General features: G+C 40.4%; 2 protein-coding genes across 5 annotated transcripts in view; one reads left to right on the plus strand and one right to left on the minus strand.

The window, feature by feature from the left end:
- The first annotated feature begins 78 nt into the window (after positions 1–78).
- On the plus strand, positions 79–8,457 carry fsaf1 (40S small subunit processome assembly factor 1). 2 transcript variants are annotated; one of them, XM_084081890.1, is made up of 8 exons: positions 79–232; positions 1,681–1,884; positions 2,052–2,152; positions 4,502–4,576; positions 4,777–4,872; positions 5,965–6,051; positions 6,317–6,354; positions 6,883–8,457. In XM_084081890.1, exons 1-8 carry the CDS (start codon positions 160–162, stop codon positions 7,013–7,015), a joined length of 807 nt encoding a protein of 268 aa, XP_083938016.1. In that variant the 5' UTR covers positions 79–159; the 3' UTR covers positions 7,016–8,457. The 2 variants fall into 2 exon arrangements, with proteins under 2 accessions (XP_083938016.1, XP_083938017.1); XM_084081891.1 differs by having other exon boundaries at positions 4,520–4,576.
- A 5,645-nt stretch (positions 8,458–14,102) lies between these two features.
- The window catches only part of trim67 (tripartite motif containing 67), a gene marked incomplete at its 5' end in the record, with an annotated part of 59,367 nt that continues 57,289 nt past the window's right edge, over positions 14,103–16,180 (minus strand). For all 3 annotated transcript variants that reach the window (XM_084082983.1, XM_084082982.1, XM_084082981.1), the window contains 2 exons: positions 14,103–14,204; positions 15,128–15,290. In XM_084082983.1, coding sequence (XP_083939109.1) covers positions 14,157–14,204; positions 15,128–15,290 — 211 coding nt within the window. In that variant the 3' untranslated portion in view covers positions 14,103–14,156. The remainder of the gene's footprint in view (positions 14,205–15,127; positions 15,291–16,180) is intronic.

Genomic DNA, 16,180 nt, shown 5'->3' on the forward strand with positions numbered 1-16,180 from the left:
CTTATTTCTCTCACACAACCTGGCAATACTGTACGGTGGCCGGGTGGTGTCATCCATTCATTCCTCGCACCACACGTGCGATCCTCACACAAGTTTGTTGACATTCTGCTACTAGATGAGATTTGTTTGTTTCTATCGATTGTTGACAGTAGTCCAAACATGAGTACCACCGGCCAAGAGGACGACGACAAGTTATTTCTGGATCAAGTACTGAACAGGCTTTATGATTTCGGTATTAAGAACAAATTTGGTTTTCCATGCTAAATGCTAGCTAGCCTTTGCAGTATGATGTGTGTTGTGATGACTGTGTGAATAGATGGATCTGGTACAAAGTTGTACTATTTTATTTGGAACGGCCGGATTGGGGAGGGGGGTTATACTGTACTTTGTATATCTGTTATTATGGGGTTATTAAAGGAGAAATCCGGTCATTTTAAGTGTTATGTTTGATGTGTGTCAAATCACTTACCAACGTATAAATGAAAATCGCGTAAATCCACAGAGCCCCCTATCGACCCCCACCGTTGTCATTGTAGGAGGATATAGAATAGCCCAAATTCGCCTATTTTAACCAATGCAAAGTCTGTTTTTTTGCTTCTAGTACTCATTGTTGAGTCCCATGATAATGTAACAGGCGCTAAAACTCCCGACAAGCTAACGGCTAATAACAGAACGAGCTAATGCTGGTTGCTGGTTTCTCTCCCGACCTGGCAACCTGGGGCTGCCATTCAGAGATAAGCAGCCCCAGCGTTAGCTCGTTTGTTATTAGCCGTTAGCTTGTCGGGAGTTTTAGCGCCTGTTACATTATCATGGGACTCAACAATGAGTACTAGAAGCAAAAAAACAGACTTTGCATTGGTTAAAACAGGCGAATTTGGGCTATTCTATATCCTCCTACAATGACAACGGTGGGGGTCGATAGGGGGCTCTGTGGATTTACGCGATTTTCATTTATACGTTGGTAAGTGATTTGACACACATCAAACATAACACTTAAAATGACCGGATTTCTCCTTTAATGTGAAGCACATGGAGTTTGTTTTGATTGAAATGTACAGTACTAAGTCAGGTCCCAGTCATATTTGTATAGTCTATGGACCTCCAGGGGCCTGGGGGTCACATGTTTTAGGGGGTCCCCAGGTGGCAGTAAAGTGACAATTCAAGGACCTTTAAGACATTTTTAATACCTGAAAAAGAAGAAGAAAGAAAGCAAAGAAAAAGACCATTGCTGCATCAAAAGTAATCAACAAACTATACTATAAAAACAGGTCAAATGTTGGCCAAATTGTCGAATAATTTATGAAAGAGGCAAACATTTTGAAAATAACCGATTTACAAGCTTGTAGATCTCCTATTTTCACAATATTTATCTGTGGAACAGAGTCAAACTAAATTGCCTCAACACCTACAATTCTAAGTGCTTGTCAGGGTGGGGGGTCCCTAACCTGACACCGTCAAATGGAAGAAGCTTGCGACACAACTTCAAATGTGATTATTTTGGGGGGTCACAGCCTGTAAAGGTTGAGAACCACTGGTCTATACAAATATGACATGGACCTGACTTGGCCTAGTAGAATTGATTACTATTGGCTGTCCACAGTCAGCATTAGAATTTCCTTATTTGCCTAATACATGTTTTCGTAAAACAACCTTTTTTATTGTTTGTTTGTGTTGTTGCAGGTGATGGGCCTGCATCGAAGAAGAATCTCAAATCTCAAAGGAAGAAAAAACGTAAAATCTGTGAAGAAGGCCATGATGAGGAGCAGGAGGAGGTGATTGCTGTTAAAGATGTGAACAGGGAAACTGATGACAGCGGAGAAGAGCATCTCGATTTGGGACACCACCGGGAAAAAACAAGGAAAGGCTCTAATGTTGAGCACACAGGTAAATAAGGAAATGCCTCCTTACATTACACACTTGTATTGATGATGTTATAAACACTCAGATCTTTATCCTCACATTGTTGCACACACAAATAAGAATAAGGTAACTCCTCAACCCCTTCCTCTACACCTTTTTCTCTGTGAATTACTGGGTTTTACGCCGATCAGGACAGCCCATCCCACAGACACCCCAGGTGGAGGTGGTAATATTCCGGGATCCTACCAAGAGAGCCAAGACCAAACAGACCCCGGTTCCTGACATCAACACTGTAAGCCTGTGCACTTTCCCCATATTTACATTAAATGTTACATCGTCTAGTTTAAGTGGAACAGCCTCTGAAACATTTACACCAGTGTTTCTCAAGTTGTGGGGCGGTGATGCAAAAGTAAACGTTTTACTTTTATTAATGACAAATTGACAGCCATATCTAACAGGCAAAAACATTATGCCCCTACTCCTTTATTTGGAGAACCACATAGACTGGATAGGGTGCAGCACAAACCAATAATAAAATGGTTTAATAAAATGCAGTAAAAGCCAGCGGTCTTGTGGTGAGTTGTCTCATTTCATTAGGCCAACCTTTATGATTTATTGGCAGCAGCTCCGCTTGCCAGCCCTTCAATTGTGTTGCCAATAAACATTAACGCTTACTGCCCTCAAACGAGAGTAGAGGCCTCGTAGTCTGAGAAGCAAATCAATGTATGCATTTAAGGAAGCATTGGAACCTTTGCCCTCGCTTAAACACAGTCTTGCAGTCATGCTGTACCAACATTTCACTGCTTTTGCTTGTATGAGGGAGTGACAAATTAAACCTTGATTCTTACCCGAGAGCAAATAATGTGTCCTTGAATGTGTCCACTCATACTATTCCCTCTCATTTCTAATAACTATTCATTCTGCTTCCTCTTTTCCTAATTTTATAGTTGTCCAGGGCGACAAAGGTGCAACACTTGAATAATATTGCACAATATTGTAGTCTACTCCATCCCCTGGTATTGATAAATATTCATGACCTGTAAGCAGCCCTACACTTGAGCTGTTTATCTGTGAAGTTCATTTTCAGGGCAAAATATTGTTTCATTAATATGCATCAAGTAGACACTAAAGTCCTAAATATTGATTGGTCAGTCTAAAGATCATGGTCCCTGACCTGACCCTTTAATAAGTTGTGCAACTCCAAACAACAAAGAGTGATATAATCATCCTCAAGGCTCATCATTTCTGGTGACCCAAGGCTCTTCCTTATTCTCTTTGATGTTAGCCTGATTACATGTCTCTTCTTGGGAGTAGTAGAGCCAGCAGATGAAGCAATACAGAAGACTTCAATTATAATCTCATTCACTTGTGGGACACCATCTTCCAGCATTCAGTTCACGTCATATTACAAGTTTACTGGTTCCACGGCATTACAGAATGATTACTGAGTTAATCAGGGTTATATACAGACCAACCACAATCCTCTCATGTTACTTTGAGCCACTTTCTAGAAGCTCCCGTTGTGACCTTGCAGATCGATTTTCGTGATTCATCATACAACGATATATAGGGCTTAATTAGTTACGGGCTGTCTATACCAAGAACAATAACTATAAATATGTCATTTTAAAAATCATTCTTCTCACTGAAGTGAATGGCAGAGTCCACACTAATTCCATAACAACGTCAGCGGTGAACAATATCGTTGGGATCATTTGTAGAGCGATTTGATGAACGATAGAAACACTGACTACTAGAGACCGTCCATCAAACACCATCCGGGTGTACAGGGGTTCAACACGTTACAGAATGTTATTGTTCCATCAGTGTGGATCCTCACATCATTATAGTTATCATACTTGGTTTGGACGGTCCTTTCTACTTGCTTGGTATAATGATTAGAAAACTGTGATTGGTTCCATGGTATCAGGCAAGGCCAGTCAGTCTCTAACCCCATTTGTGAAAATGTATGCAGTTTGGTATAGGCCTACTGTAACAAAGGTTCATTTGTGTAGGATGGATGACACTGGAGGACTTGTAGTAAGATGCCAAGACACATCTAGTATCAGATAATCTGATCTCGCACATGATGTAAGCATTGTTCCTGGTTCAACATGATAATGTTATTTGCTCAGGACTCACAGTTGGTTTACTTTGTGTAGTTTTAACATTATGTCATGTTGGACTTCAGTGGGACTTTGTTCTATTCCCGGGCCACATAGGGAATATTCTTTTGGTTAATCAATTAATTTTAGTTATGTAAGGCTTACTTAAGTTTAGGCAAGCGTTTTGTGTGGTTAAACTAAGCGTAAAGACATTCACAATGCATGACCATTGGTAGACTTGGACTATAATGTGGGTCTTAGATGAATCTTCATCTCAAAGAACAATAGAGTAAACTATTTAGACTAAACAACATCCTGATCTCACTGTAAGACACAAAAATAATCACACTCTTCCTGTCCCACCTTATACATCAGATGTAACATTATTTTCCCTGTATGACAAAGGTATCATAGTTTTGACACATTGTCTCTTAAGTTGACATTGTAAAACCTTTCTCTGAGGACATAATATGTGAATTCTCATGCTGTTTGACGCATAGCCAATCTCTCTGCTTTGGCACTTTTGTCTTCTTAAGGTTCTTAAGCTTCTTAAGGTGCCTCAGAAGACAGTCCAGAAGAGTGACAAGACAGAACAATTGTCTTTAGAAAAGGTAAAAACTGAAAATCTAACATGTGTACTTTGCATGATAATGGTGGCTTTGATGTGTGCATGGCATGCATGTAACTCATTCTCTAAATTGACGTTCTTTTGTAAGCAACAGTCTTAATGTAACTAAACAGACAGAACAGTAATATTCATCATGTATATACTGTATGTGTGTGTTGACATGTGTCATCATGGGTGTGTTAGGCTCGTCTGGAGGTGCATCGGTTTGGAATCACAGGCTACAGGAAGGAGCAGCAACGTGTGTTCGAGCAGGACAGGGCCATCATGCTGGGAGCCAGGGTAAGCTTAATTGATGCCTGTCGCACTACAGTGTCACGTGCCAAAAAATTGCCGACCTACAAGCTCACATTGCAGCATGACATCATTATGTGATCAAGTATGAATCAGACTTTATGCTGCAACCAAGAGTCTGAAATCTTAAAAGGACCTCACCTTACCAATGGTTTGGAATGACTCACAGTATACTTGACATTGCTGCAGATTTTTCCAACCCATACCATACTTTTTGAGGAAGCCATTGGATTCCATCAGTACAGTGTGCAATAGGCTCTATGCACAGCAGCCATATTGGAAAGAAATTGGGCCTCTTCTTACTTCCTTCACAGGTGTTACCAATGATACTAATGAAGGCTCTGTTCCATTCTGGTCAGGGTGCTGATATGATATATCTGCATGTTGGCTCACTAGAAACACTACATTTTGGTTCCCAAATGGCCCCTTATGGTGGGTGTATAACTCTGAGAGTGTTGTACACTCTCAGAGTTATGGGGGTCCTTGAAAATAAGACAACCACTATGCCACACTAAATGGAACAGAGCCTTAATTAGTATTATTGGTAACACCTGTGAAGGAAGTAAGGAAGGGGCCCAATTCATTCCCAATATGGCTGCTGTGCATAGAGCCTATTCAACTTTCAGAGGATTGAAACTTATTTGAGATGGGAAACCCAACACAGAGAACTTTATTGTACCTTTTATTTGTCGATGCCGGTATGGTCCTTCACGTACAGTATGTATTTACATTACAGTCATTTACCAGACACTTTTATCCAAAGCGACTTACAATAAGTGCATTCAACATAGCTAGGCAAGAAAACTACTTATCACCAGAAGTGTGAAGTGCATTCTCTTCTAAAACAATGTATACATCCCTTGCATATGACCTTATGCACCTCATGGAGCCCTGTTTATCCAAGAGCACATTTCTTATTGCTTGTAGATCTGCTATTTTCGCTATTTCTTTAATGTCTTAAAATTCTTTGGGGGGTGGGTTCTTGAATATTTTTGAACATTTTCGCCTTTAGTGACATGCCTAACATTGGCATGCCAGTGTTAATGTGATTATTGTTGTCTGTCTGTTCCTCGAACAAAGCCTCCGAAGAAGGAGTACGTCAACTACAAGGTGCTTCAGCAGCAAGTCAAAGAGAAGAAGCAGAAATCTAAAGAGGAGGCTCAACTGGTGAGAAATGGTCCCCATTGTAACGAGTGAGAATCATTGAGTAGGATGACATGCAAGTTTATATCCACAAAATGTCAGCCATGTTGAACTTTGGTAGAAACATAGCTTGTATAGCTAGCTTACTATGATCATTGCTGTGATCACTGGTTTGATCATATTGCTGCTCTACAAATGCAGGATTTTGTTTTGAGTATGTCACTTAGCTGCCTACTTTAACCTAACACATCTTCATTCTAACTTTGTCTAACCCATTCCTGTGATGTAGAACCTGAAGAAAAACAAGAAAAAGCAGAGTAAGCCAAGGTGAGTGGAGCTGTTCTGAGTTAGACGTGTCTGTCCTGTGTGCCCACAAACACCTTGCTGTAGTACAAAGATGATTGATTGGTTTTGGCACAGCCTAACCTCTCCAAGACCAAGACCTCACCGTATTGTCAGACAAAAGAAACTAAACCCAACACTCGTGTTAAACTCCCCTCGAGGTGGTATTACTTTTCCCATTCATGTTAGGAAAACTGAAGCGCGAATGAACCACATGAACCGTAGTGTCCCTATTGAGCATGTCATAACAGGTGTACATTGGGTGAAAATTTGGAACCGTTGCCAAAAATAGCAGATCTACAAGCTCACAACACATCACAACATGTTCTGAACTTGTAGATTGGCTATTTTCGGCAGAGATGTTTGGCATTGAGGGAACAAAGGAATGGGCCTAGTATAACACACATCATTGTCTTGTCAGTATGTCACCCTATAGCACCATGCTGGCAGATTATTTCCCATCTCCTGTTGATAGTTTCCGTTCCATGCTGTGTTGTTCTTGTCCTCCTCTAGGGACAAGAAGAAATCTGCATCCTCCGGTTCAGGATCTGGTCCCTCGGGGCAGGTGGGACGCTTCAAGAACGGAGTTTTGGTCCTCAGCCATCAGGAGATCCAAAATATTAAAGGAAACAAGGGCAGAAAATAGTGCCGTGTGCGTGCGTATGTACGTACATGTGTGTTACTATACTTGTGAACTCAAATGTCCCCACAAGTATAGTCGAATTTGAGAAATGGACATGGTGAGGACAATTTCCCTGGCCCTATGTGTTTGTTGAATTTACAGCTTAATTAATAAAGTCAGAACATAACCGCGGACGAGCAGATGGAAAGAACAGATAAAACCCCCTGGATATTTGTGTTCAAGACTGTCGGTGAAACAGCACACATTGTCAGAAGATTGTTGTAAATAATATACTTGCTCTAAACATGGATTTTTGTTTGACGGTGAGTCATTTTTCTCCAAATGAATTCTCCAAGTATATGAATGACAAAACACTGAATTCATATTCCATCACAGTTTTTATTTATTTTATAAAGGAACAAAAAAAAGAAAAAGACGTAGCATTTTTTGGATGTGTTTTCTTTTACACTGTAAAGTTCAGAAACTTCTGCAGTGGCATTTCTCTTTTTTTTTTCTTTTTTTCTTTACAAACCACACTACTACAGTAGTCGTACAAACTGTGGGACTACCGATGAGATGGCATGAACAAGACAAATTCAACATAACATGCAAAAAATGGTTGTGAGTGTCGAACGATTTGAACCAGAGCTCTCGAGAAGATGCATACTTTTAGACATGATTATGAGAAATCACAGGAGGCTTTGTGGTTGTACAAGTGGTTCTCCCTTCAGGAAAGCATTGCCCTCCGTTATTATAGATTGAACTCAGATGTTTCCTAGATGTAAACGGTTTAACAACATGAACCCTAGCGGCCCTATTCTGGGCATGTCATAATAGGCTAACATACATCGAAAATACATGTACAAGCTCTCAACACATCGCATCACCATGCGTTGTGAGCTCGTAGGTTAGCTATTTTTTGGCAAAGAGATTTGGTGTAAAAAGAAAATAGGACGGAGTCAAGTATAGAACCCTGGGGGGCTGCAGTCAACAGAGGGTTTAAGTGGTCAAGAGACAGAGAAACTAGAACAGAAGAGTTCTGGCAACTGAGGCAAGTTCACATCATTTGCACAACTTTTTGCTCATGTCAAATCTGAACCTGCTGAGCAATTAAAAATGTAGAATTAGGCTTGGGGTTCATTACCACTTGTGAAGTAAGAATAATTGTTTCACCAAGTATTCTGGCATAAATTGGGGAGAGGTGTCAACATTTCCTATGAAACAAAAGTACAAAGTAGATATTGGCGTTTACATTTTTAGTTCCAAGCACAGTTCAGGATATTAAATATGAATGAAATAAATATTTTATGAGTTATTTACATAAACTGGAAAATAAAATGCCCGTGCTGAATGTAAATATTTGAATGAAAAGATGGGAATATAAATGATATATAAAAGAAAAAACGTTTGCAGTGACTTTCAGCACAATATTCTTGTTAATTTTAAAGGTAACACATTCACAGGTGGGGGCAGATATATCATGTCAAAAACAAATAGGTCAATGCTAGACAAGTGAATAATTAACATTAATCGGTGTGGAATTATGCAGGGTGGCTCCAGCTCCGTAAAAGCCTTAAAATGTCTTAAATTGCTTTAGTATTACCTTCAGTCTCGAAAAGTCTTGATTTCTTGGTGCACTGAATCCCTAGTTACGCCACATACTGTATATACTTCGTCATACAGCAGTGTCGCATGCTGAAAATAGACAATTAATTTACAAGCTCACGGCGCATCACAACGCAGTATGCTGTGAACTATATCTGCTGTTGACAGCAGGGGACACCATGATGCAACAGTATAAATTAGGCATTTACTAACTTTACTTAAAAATGACATGAGTTTTAACTTCCTTGAGCACTGCTCTGTTACAGTCTGTCTGTGTCTGCTGTGGGGGGTGGGGGTGGTACTTGGAAGTGTAACTTACTGGACAACCAGTATTTATTAAACAATAAACTTGGAAAACCATGGTATGTTTGAGGGCCCCTGACAGCCTGGGAATGTAGCACATAAGTCTTCACCCCTAGTCAATATCAATGGTAATGAGCAGGGTTTTTATTGCAAATAGCAGAGGTGACCAGCTGCAGGCATACAAGCTGTATTCAACGAATACAGTATACTTGAAATGATTTAACGTAAGTGACACACAGCATCGAAGTCCTGACGCTTGCTATAAAGCTTGAGTACGGTATATATGAATAATTATTCCAGTAGGAACAGACAAAATCCTTACTGCCGTGTCTGCAGGCAGGATATCAGCGCTGCAATACCATTGAAATCCTGCCTGCAGACATGTAGGAGTACAAGAACAGGCTGGTCCAGGAGGGGATCCCAGAAGGAGAGTTTTGGCAGAAGTAGATTCACTTTACACTGTCATTGTTTATGGCAGGGGACAAATTTGTCATTTCAGGTCCAGTATCAATGTATACAGTGTAATCACATTCTGGCTTTATCATTTCCCTCAAAATAAAAAGGCCAACCATATTAAGAAAGAAAGAAAGAGCAACAAGAGACAGAATCCACTTTGTGCTAATATTGTAACTCATCAAAATACTCAATTAAATGGCACATGACAGTTACTGTACATCATGAATTGTAAAGGTCCAAGTTGAACTTGAACTAAAAGGTGAAAACAAGAATGTGTGAATGTGAAGAGGTTTCAGTGACGCCTGCCATCTCTCAGTCACTTAAATTCAACCGTAGTTGTATGCCTGGCTATTGTGCAAATGTTGTCAAAAAAGAAGCATTAGATTGAATGATATCATTTTTCGAGACAAAATGCTTGCTGGCTTCTTTTTTTTAAATATACAATATATGAAATGCATTGACTCTGCAGTGCTAAGATCCAAGCAGCAGGGGGGGCCCTGTGGCAAGATTTCACGTTTAAACAGGAGCACTCGTTGCAAGTACAACAGCTACACTATTTACAAAACAGGTTCACTTTTTTCAATGCTTTAATCCATGCTTATCTCACATCATAACTCACATGTCAGTATCTACAGTTTGTGTATGGACATCATCTTCATGCACACAAAAATCCTGTTCATGTGATCATTTCACATTCTCAGAGTTAAATGAACACAGGACTTTGCAGTGTATTGTAGGTCTGGTTACTCACTGCTTTACAGTAAACTATGTTCCTTTCACACACATCACGCTCTCATATGCACACACACCTTTATAGGGAATATAAATAGTTCAATAATGAAAACTTCAATGCGATAAATAATTAGATTAAATAGGCTGAGGTTGTTAAAAAAGACTCCATTCTCTACTTAAATAATTCCGTTTGGTGCACTATACACGGGAATGTTAGACAACTTTTTTTTCTTCTTCTTTTTCTTATATCCTCCATCACAGTGGTTTGGTAGTAATCTGAAAAGCTAAAGTTTAATTTATACTCCAAAGCACAAGGGTGCTGTACCACAGAGTATAAATTAGACTTAAGGTCCTGCACAAGCTTCCGTATACCTATTTTCTTTATTAAACAACAGCACTGGGTGTAAAGGTTAAGGCTGCTTAATGTGGTGGTACTGGCATGACTTCTAACATTTTGAGATTCAAGGTGCCTCCCATTGAGAGTATGCTTGGATTGTGTAAGAAACAATGAAATTAACATAATAACCCTCTAATTAAAACATTTCAGTTACATATGGTGGTACAAATGTATACTGGCATTTCTCTTAAAAATAAAGTTGAGGCTTTTCTATTCTGTTTAACATGTTTTGACATTCAGCTGTCAAGGTGAATATACAGTATTTCTCTTTAATATTATAACTATTATATTACTATTTAGGCTTCGTCCACACGTACACGGGTATTTTCATAAACGTAGCTTTTTATATGCGTTTTGGGGGGTTCGTCCACACGCAAACGCGTTTTTGCTCCATGTAAACGCATCTTTTGGAAAACTCCTGCCACAGTGTAGATTTTTAAAAACTCCGGCTATGTGTTCCCGTGTGGACACGGTAAACAGAGTTTTTGCATTTAGCCGTTAACGTTTAGCCGTTGTCGTGTGGACAGAGAGATTTTTTTAAACAGGGCCGTGTAGACGCGGAGGTTTTCAAAAACGAAAACGAAATATCTGCGTTTATGAAAATACCCGTGTACGTGTGGACGAAGCCAACCAGTGAAATGAAATTCAGCCCAAGCCCTTCAAGGTTTCCCTTATGATAGATCGAGTACCAAAGTCCTGACATTAAAGCCACGCGCCCCTGGGTCACAAAGAAATGTTGCCATTCAAAGATCTCATTAACTTGTTTAAAATCACTTACTGTAAGAACTGTGTTCCAAAACTTAGTCCAGGCATTTTACTCATTATGCTTACCAAGCATAAACTGATGCCAGAAATGTACTAATTTATTTAAAAATGCTGAAAATACAAGCCTGCCTACAAATTACAGACTGTAATTTAACTAAATATAAATGACACAGAGGCCCCTCCCTGACATAATGTCTGGACTCTGGAGATGCCTGATGTCTCAGTACTGACATCATAGACTGGAATTCGAGTACTCTGACAATGGGTTCTGACGTCCTAGTACATACTCGCTGTAAATGTGTACTACAGTAGTATTACGTGGTTTAAAACAAGACAGGGTCTAATAACGGCGTGGCTCCAATGTGCATCTCAGACTTCATGTGGCAAGTCTGTGACGTTAATCATCTAGGACCTATAAATGACGTATGACACCATGTTTGGGCAAAGTTTCAGCCCGATCGGATCCCCATTGACTGCGCTTGCTTATGAAATTAAAGTTAAATATTTAAAAAATATATTAAACATTTGTGAAAATCAAATGAATGGAGGTACTGTACTTCCTTGACCTGCTGGCAGCATGCACAAGAAATGTGGCGCTGATTGGTGAAAGTGGTTTACAAGATTAGCCACGGACAGACACACACATAGGGGCGCAAACAAATAGACCAACAACAACTAAGAGTAATCTATACCAACTAAACATAATATACAACTACTAGACAGATAACTACAGATTAGTGGCGTTGATATCAGATTGCCATAGTTACCCACTTGACGCCAATCCGGAGCTTGTGGAACTCCATATTTGGGCAAGACTAAATTAATATTTAATGACGTGAGATTCGAGGCACATCGGCTTAAAAGAGCTCCAGATCATTAAACTGTCCAAGATGTTTAGGGATCATGCCAGAACAAGCAAAGAAAATGACAAACATATCTTTTGACCAGTCCTACATGGAGATTGACACTCCTCAGGATGAAACACCCAGCTACGGTCTTTTAGTAACCGCTACAGAGACAGGCGGCCCAGATGCCGAAGTTCCTCCCGCTGACTCAGAAAGGCTTTCATGTCAAATCTGCAAAAGGAGCTTTTATCCCAAATTGCTGAAAAACCACATTAGAATCTGTCAGAAGATAACATCCAAGACCAGGACAGTATTTAACTCCAAAGCAATGAGAGCTGAGGGCACAGTGTTCGCCAACTTCATACCCAGCATACCACCGCCACAAGGCCCCAAGAGGCCATCCAACTGGCGCAGGAATCATGAAAGATTAATTGCCAACATTCGTGCCAAAAAGGACAACAGTCAGCATCCTCCCAGTCACGCCTCCAAGTACTCTGATAACCGGTACAGCGCTAAGTACTTTGGCAATGTGTACAGTGATGTCCACCTTCAAACCCATCAAACTAACGCCAGAACCCCACAAGAAGCAATCCAACTGGCGCACAACACTTGAAAAATGAATTGCCAACATCTGTGCAAAAAGGGACGACAGTCAGCATCATCCCTGTCACGCCTCCAAGTACACTGATAACCGGTACTGTAGCTAAGTTTGGCCGCTACTTAACCGTGGACAAAAGGACAGACAGACAGACAGACAGACAGACAGACAGACAGACAGACAGACAGACAGACAGACGGACAGACAGACGGACAGACAGAACGATTTGTAGACATCTTGCCTCTTACAGAGCCATGGCGTAAAAAGTCAAAGGGATTTTTGAATGAGAATTCGCCATGACCCAGGGGGCGTGGTTTTAACGTCAGACTTGGGTATACAAATATATGAGTCCTTACAGACTATGATATAAAAAGTCGTATCATTGTCAAATGTGAACCCCAAAGTAAAACACAAGACAGTTGGAGGGAACCTTTTCAGTGGTCTGTTTGATCTCAACTGTACAGTCTGGCGTACCTGGCTATTCACTGCTATTGACATCTCTTTCAAAACTCCATAACTCACTACAGGTTTCAACCTGATCAGAGCCCCAAAGACTTCCATTATAAAAATAAAAAATAAATATTTCTAAAAGTATAAAACATTAACGACAGTAACAACACCATCTTGTTTTACCTAACTCGTACCTGATGTAAACACACCTGAGAGAGAAGCAGAGGAAATCAAATGACCAAATTGAGCAGTTCCTCCCTCATTCCAGATGGATGTTTCCCTTCCAGAAAGCACCCTATGACTTTACACTGTAAACATTGTAGTGAAGGTGTTTTTTCTTTTTTCTGATTGTTCTGTAATGTATGATTGAAAGTTGAATGGCGCAGAAAAATCTAAAGTAATCTGAGATGAAAAGTAAAAGTAAAATAAATTACAAAAATGTAATAGTTTCACAGCATACAGTTGTAGCAGTCTGTGAGGGGGTGAGGGAGTTTGAGGGCAGATGTTTTTTGTTTTTTTGTATTTTTAGGACAGAGATGTTTGATCACAGGCTTTGATGATCACCCATAGAGCAGTGAACTTTAGCAGGGGGAGTATGAGGGTGTAGCATACCATCTTCCCCGTGTGACGGTATTGGAATGGTTTAGCACTAGCAAGACCAAAGCCCTGTAGTGGTCCATTCTCACACTGTTGGAACGTATCTACCCCTGAGGGTCACGGCTAGAGTGATGAGGGTTGGTATGAGCGAGTAAGGAACCCAGTACTGTTGGAACCAATTCACATTTATAGTGACTTTCACAGCCTTATATGTTCAGTCCCAGTATGTATATTCCACAACACTGGCAAAAATTGCAAAGCACATTCCATGTTGAAATCCAAGACCCAGGGCACCTTGAGGGGGCTGGGAGAAGGGTAAAAGTAGAATCCCGTCTGATATTATTGGTATGAATGGCTCCATCTTGTATGATAGTGTTAATGTGTAGCCACGGCCCCATCTGAAGGTGGAAGGAGCTCCTACTGTTTAATATTCTTTGGCACCTCCAGGCCTGTCAGTATGCTGACCTGTGGTAGGCAAACAGAGTTCTGATGAGATACTTGAACTACGTATGCTTCTGGCTGCTGCACCACAGTACTGTTTAGTTGATAACTGGGGTTCCCAAACGTTTCCATGCTGACGACCCCCAAATATCAAGAAATCAATAAAGTTTATCAGTCACTACTCATATACTCTACCCATACTAACCATGTACGGTATACAGATACCTTGTATATATGTATATAGGCGACTATAGCAGCAATAGCAAAATAAATATAACATTTATAAATATACATGTGATAAGGCATAACCATGTGTACAGATACCTTCTATATATATATATACATTGTGCAATATCGGTTTGAGCAATCTGTACAGGCAAAACTACACTTTCAAGTGCCAACACACTTATTTATTTTTTATTTGTATTAGTTTTTTGTTTGTTTTGTTTTCCTCTTTTTTCTAATTGTCCATAATAGCCAATGCGCTGTGAGCTTAAAGCTCTGCTGTTTTCGCAAATTTAGAACATTTTCTTAAATGTTTGACAATAACATAATGCCCATTTTTGTTGTTTGTTTTTAGTTTTGTTTTTCTTGTTTTTCATTTCCTTTCCAATTGGTCCCCTGGTGCCCCCTGGTGGGGGGCCACTTGAAAACCTGTTGTTCATAATCAGAACACAATGAGATCCAATGAGTCGATGGCAATTTGAAACAGACACACTAAAGCTAGTTGCTTGTGTGGTCTGAACCCGCCATTAAGGGATTAATGTCTTGTGAATGTGAAATTGCACAACATGAATGTGTGCATTAAAACACAGGACAACGGGTCCATAAAGGCACCATGCAATAGGCTACACCCGTTATGCATACACAAACTACATACATAGACTCAATCTAACTTTGCTCAAACACACACACACACACACACACACACACACACACACACTGACCTGTACGTTTCTGTTGAGGCTGACAGCTGGCATGAAGACTCCCTCTAGGTTTTCAAAGGCAATCGGTCCGTGCTGCACCTTGTTGATGAAGAAGGTCAGTGTGTGTTTGGTCAAGTCCAGCAGGATACCCACCGTAGCGCCCTTAGTGATCCCCCCTTCAGCCCTACACACACACACACACACACACACGTACGTACGTACGTACGTACGTGCACGCGCAAGCACACGCACACGCGCGCGCACAAACACACACACACACACACACACACACACAAAATAGAGACGGAGAGGATCACTTTGTGATTCCACCATATCATTTCAAGTTGTCATGTAAGAAATGTACACTATAGAGGGATGAGAAATACTGACAGCTGTCAAAGTTAGAGTCTGGGCTACAAGAGTTCTCAGTTTCAGCCCGAGCCCAACAGACCCTACTGTATGTTATAATCAGGCTTGAGTCTGGCTTGGGCTTCACCTCGCTCGGTTGGTTCGGATCAGGTTATCATTTTCAGGCTTGTTGAGTACTAATGATTACACCCATGCCCAGCAGCACAAAAGTTCCCAACCAGGAAATAGAACGTTTTGTAACCTTTCTCTACCAAAAATGCTGACATATAAAAACTTACGAGTCTACTGATTGTATCTGGGAAACTGTGTTTTGAATGATCTAGGCACCAAACCATCGGACATCGGTAAAGATGGCCGCTTACTGGACAATGATGATGGCATACCATCCTGCACAATTGCAATGTACTTTAGCCTATTTTGTATTTGTTTGGACTTCTACCATCGCGTAGAGGATAACGTAACATAATCTTAAACAAATCTTAACACTGTCTTTTGCTTCAGGGTAACATAGGTGCAAGAACAACCTGTGAATACATTCACACACTCATAGACATACATAAATGCATCTGATAGCTTCTGCTGGTGTAGTGTGGTAGAGAGACATGCAAGATATTTTTTGATGTCTTGACTTGCACAGTGTGCTCCAGTCCCTGCTGGGTTTAGAGTATAATCCCCCAGGGGGTACCACTGTCGGTGTGTGTGTGT

Source organism: Gymnoscopelus microlampas, assembly GCF_963454915.1.
Source record: "Gymnoscopelus microlampas genome assembly, chromosome: 16".
In the NCBI taxonomy this organism is placed as follows: Eukaryota; Metazoa; Chordata; class Actinopteri; order Myctophiformes; family Myctophidae; genus Gymnoscopelus; species Gymnoscopelus microlampas.

Excerpts from the sequence above, each read along its gene's own strand:
- fsaf1 (XM_084081890.1), top strand. The coding sequence starts at position 160 with ATGAGTACCACCGGCCAAGAGGACGACGACAAGTTATTTCTGGATCAA. Across the intron at positions 233-1,680 it reads GAACAGGCTTTATGATTTCG|GTGATGGGCCTGCATCGAAG; the intron begins GTATTAAGAACA and ends GTGTTGTTGCAG. Across the intron at positions 1,885-2,051 it reads CTCTAATGTTGAGCACACAG|GACAGCCCATCCCACAGACA; the intron begins GTAAATAAGGAA and ends TACGCCGATCAG.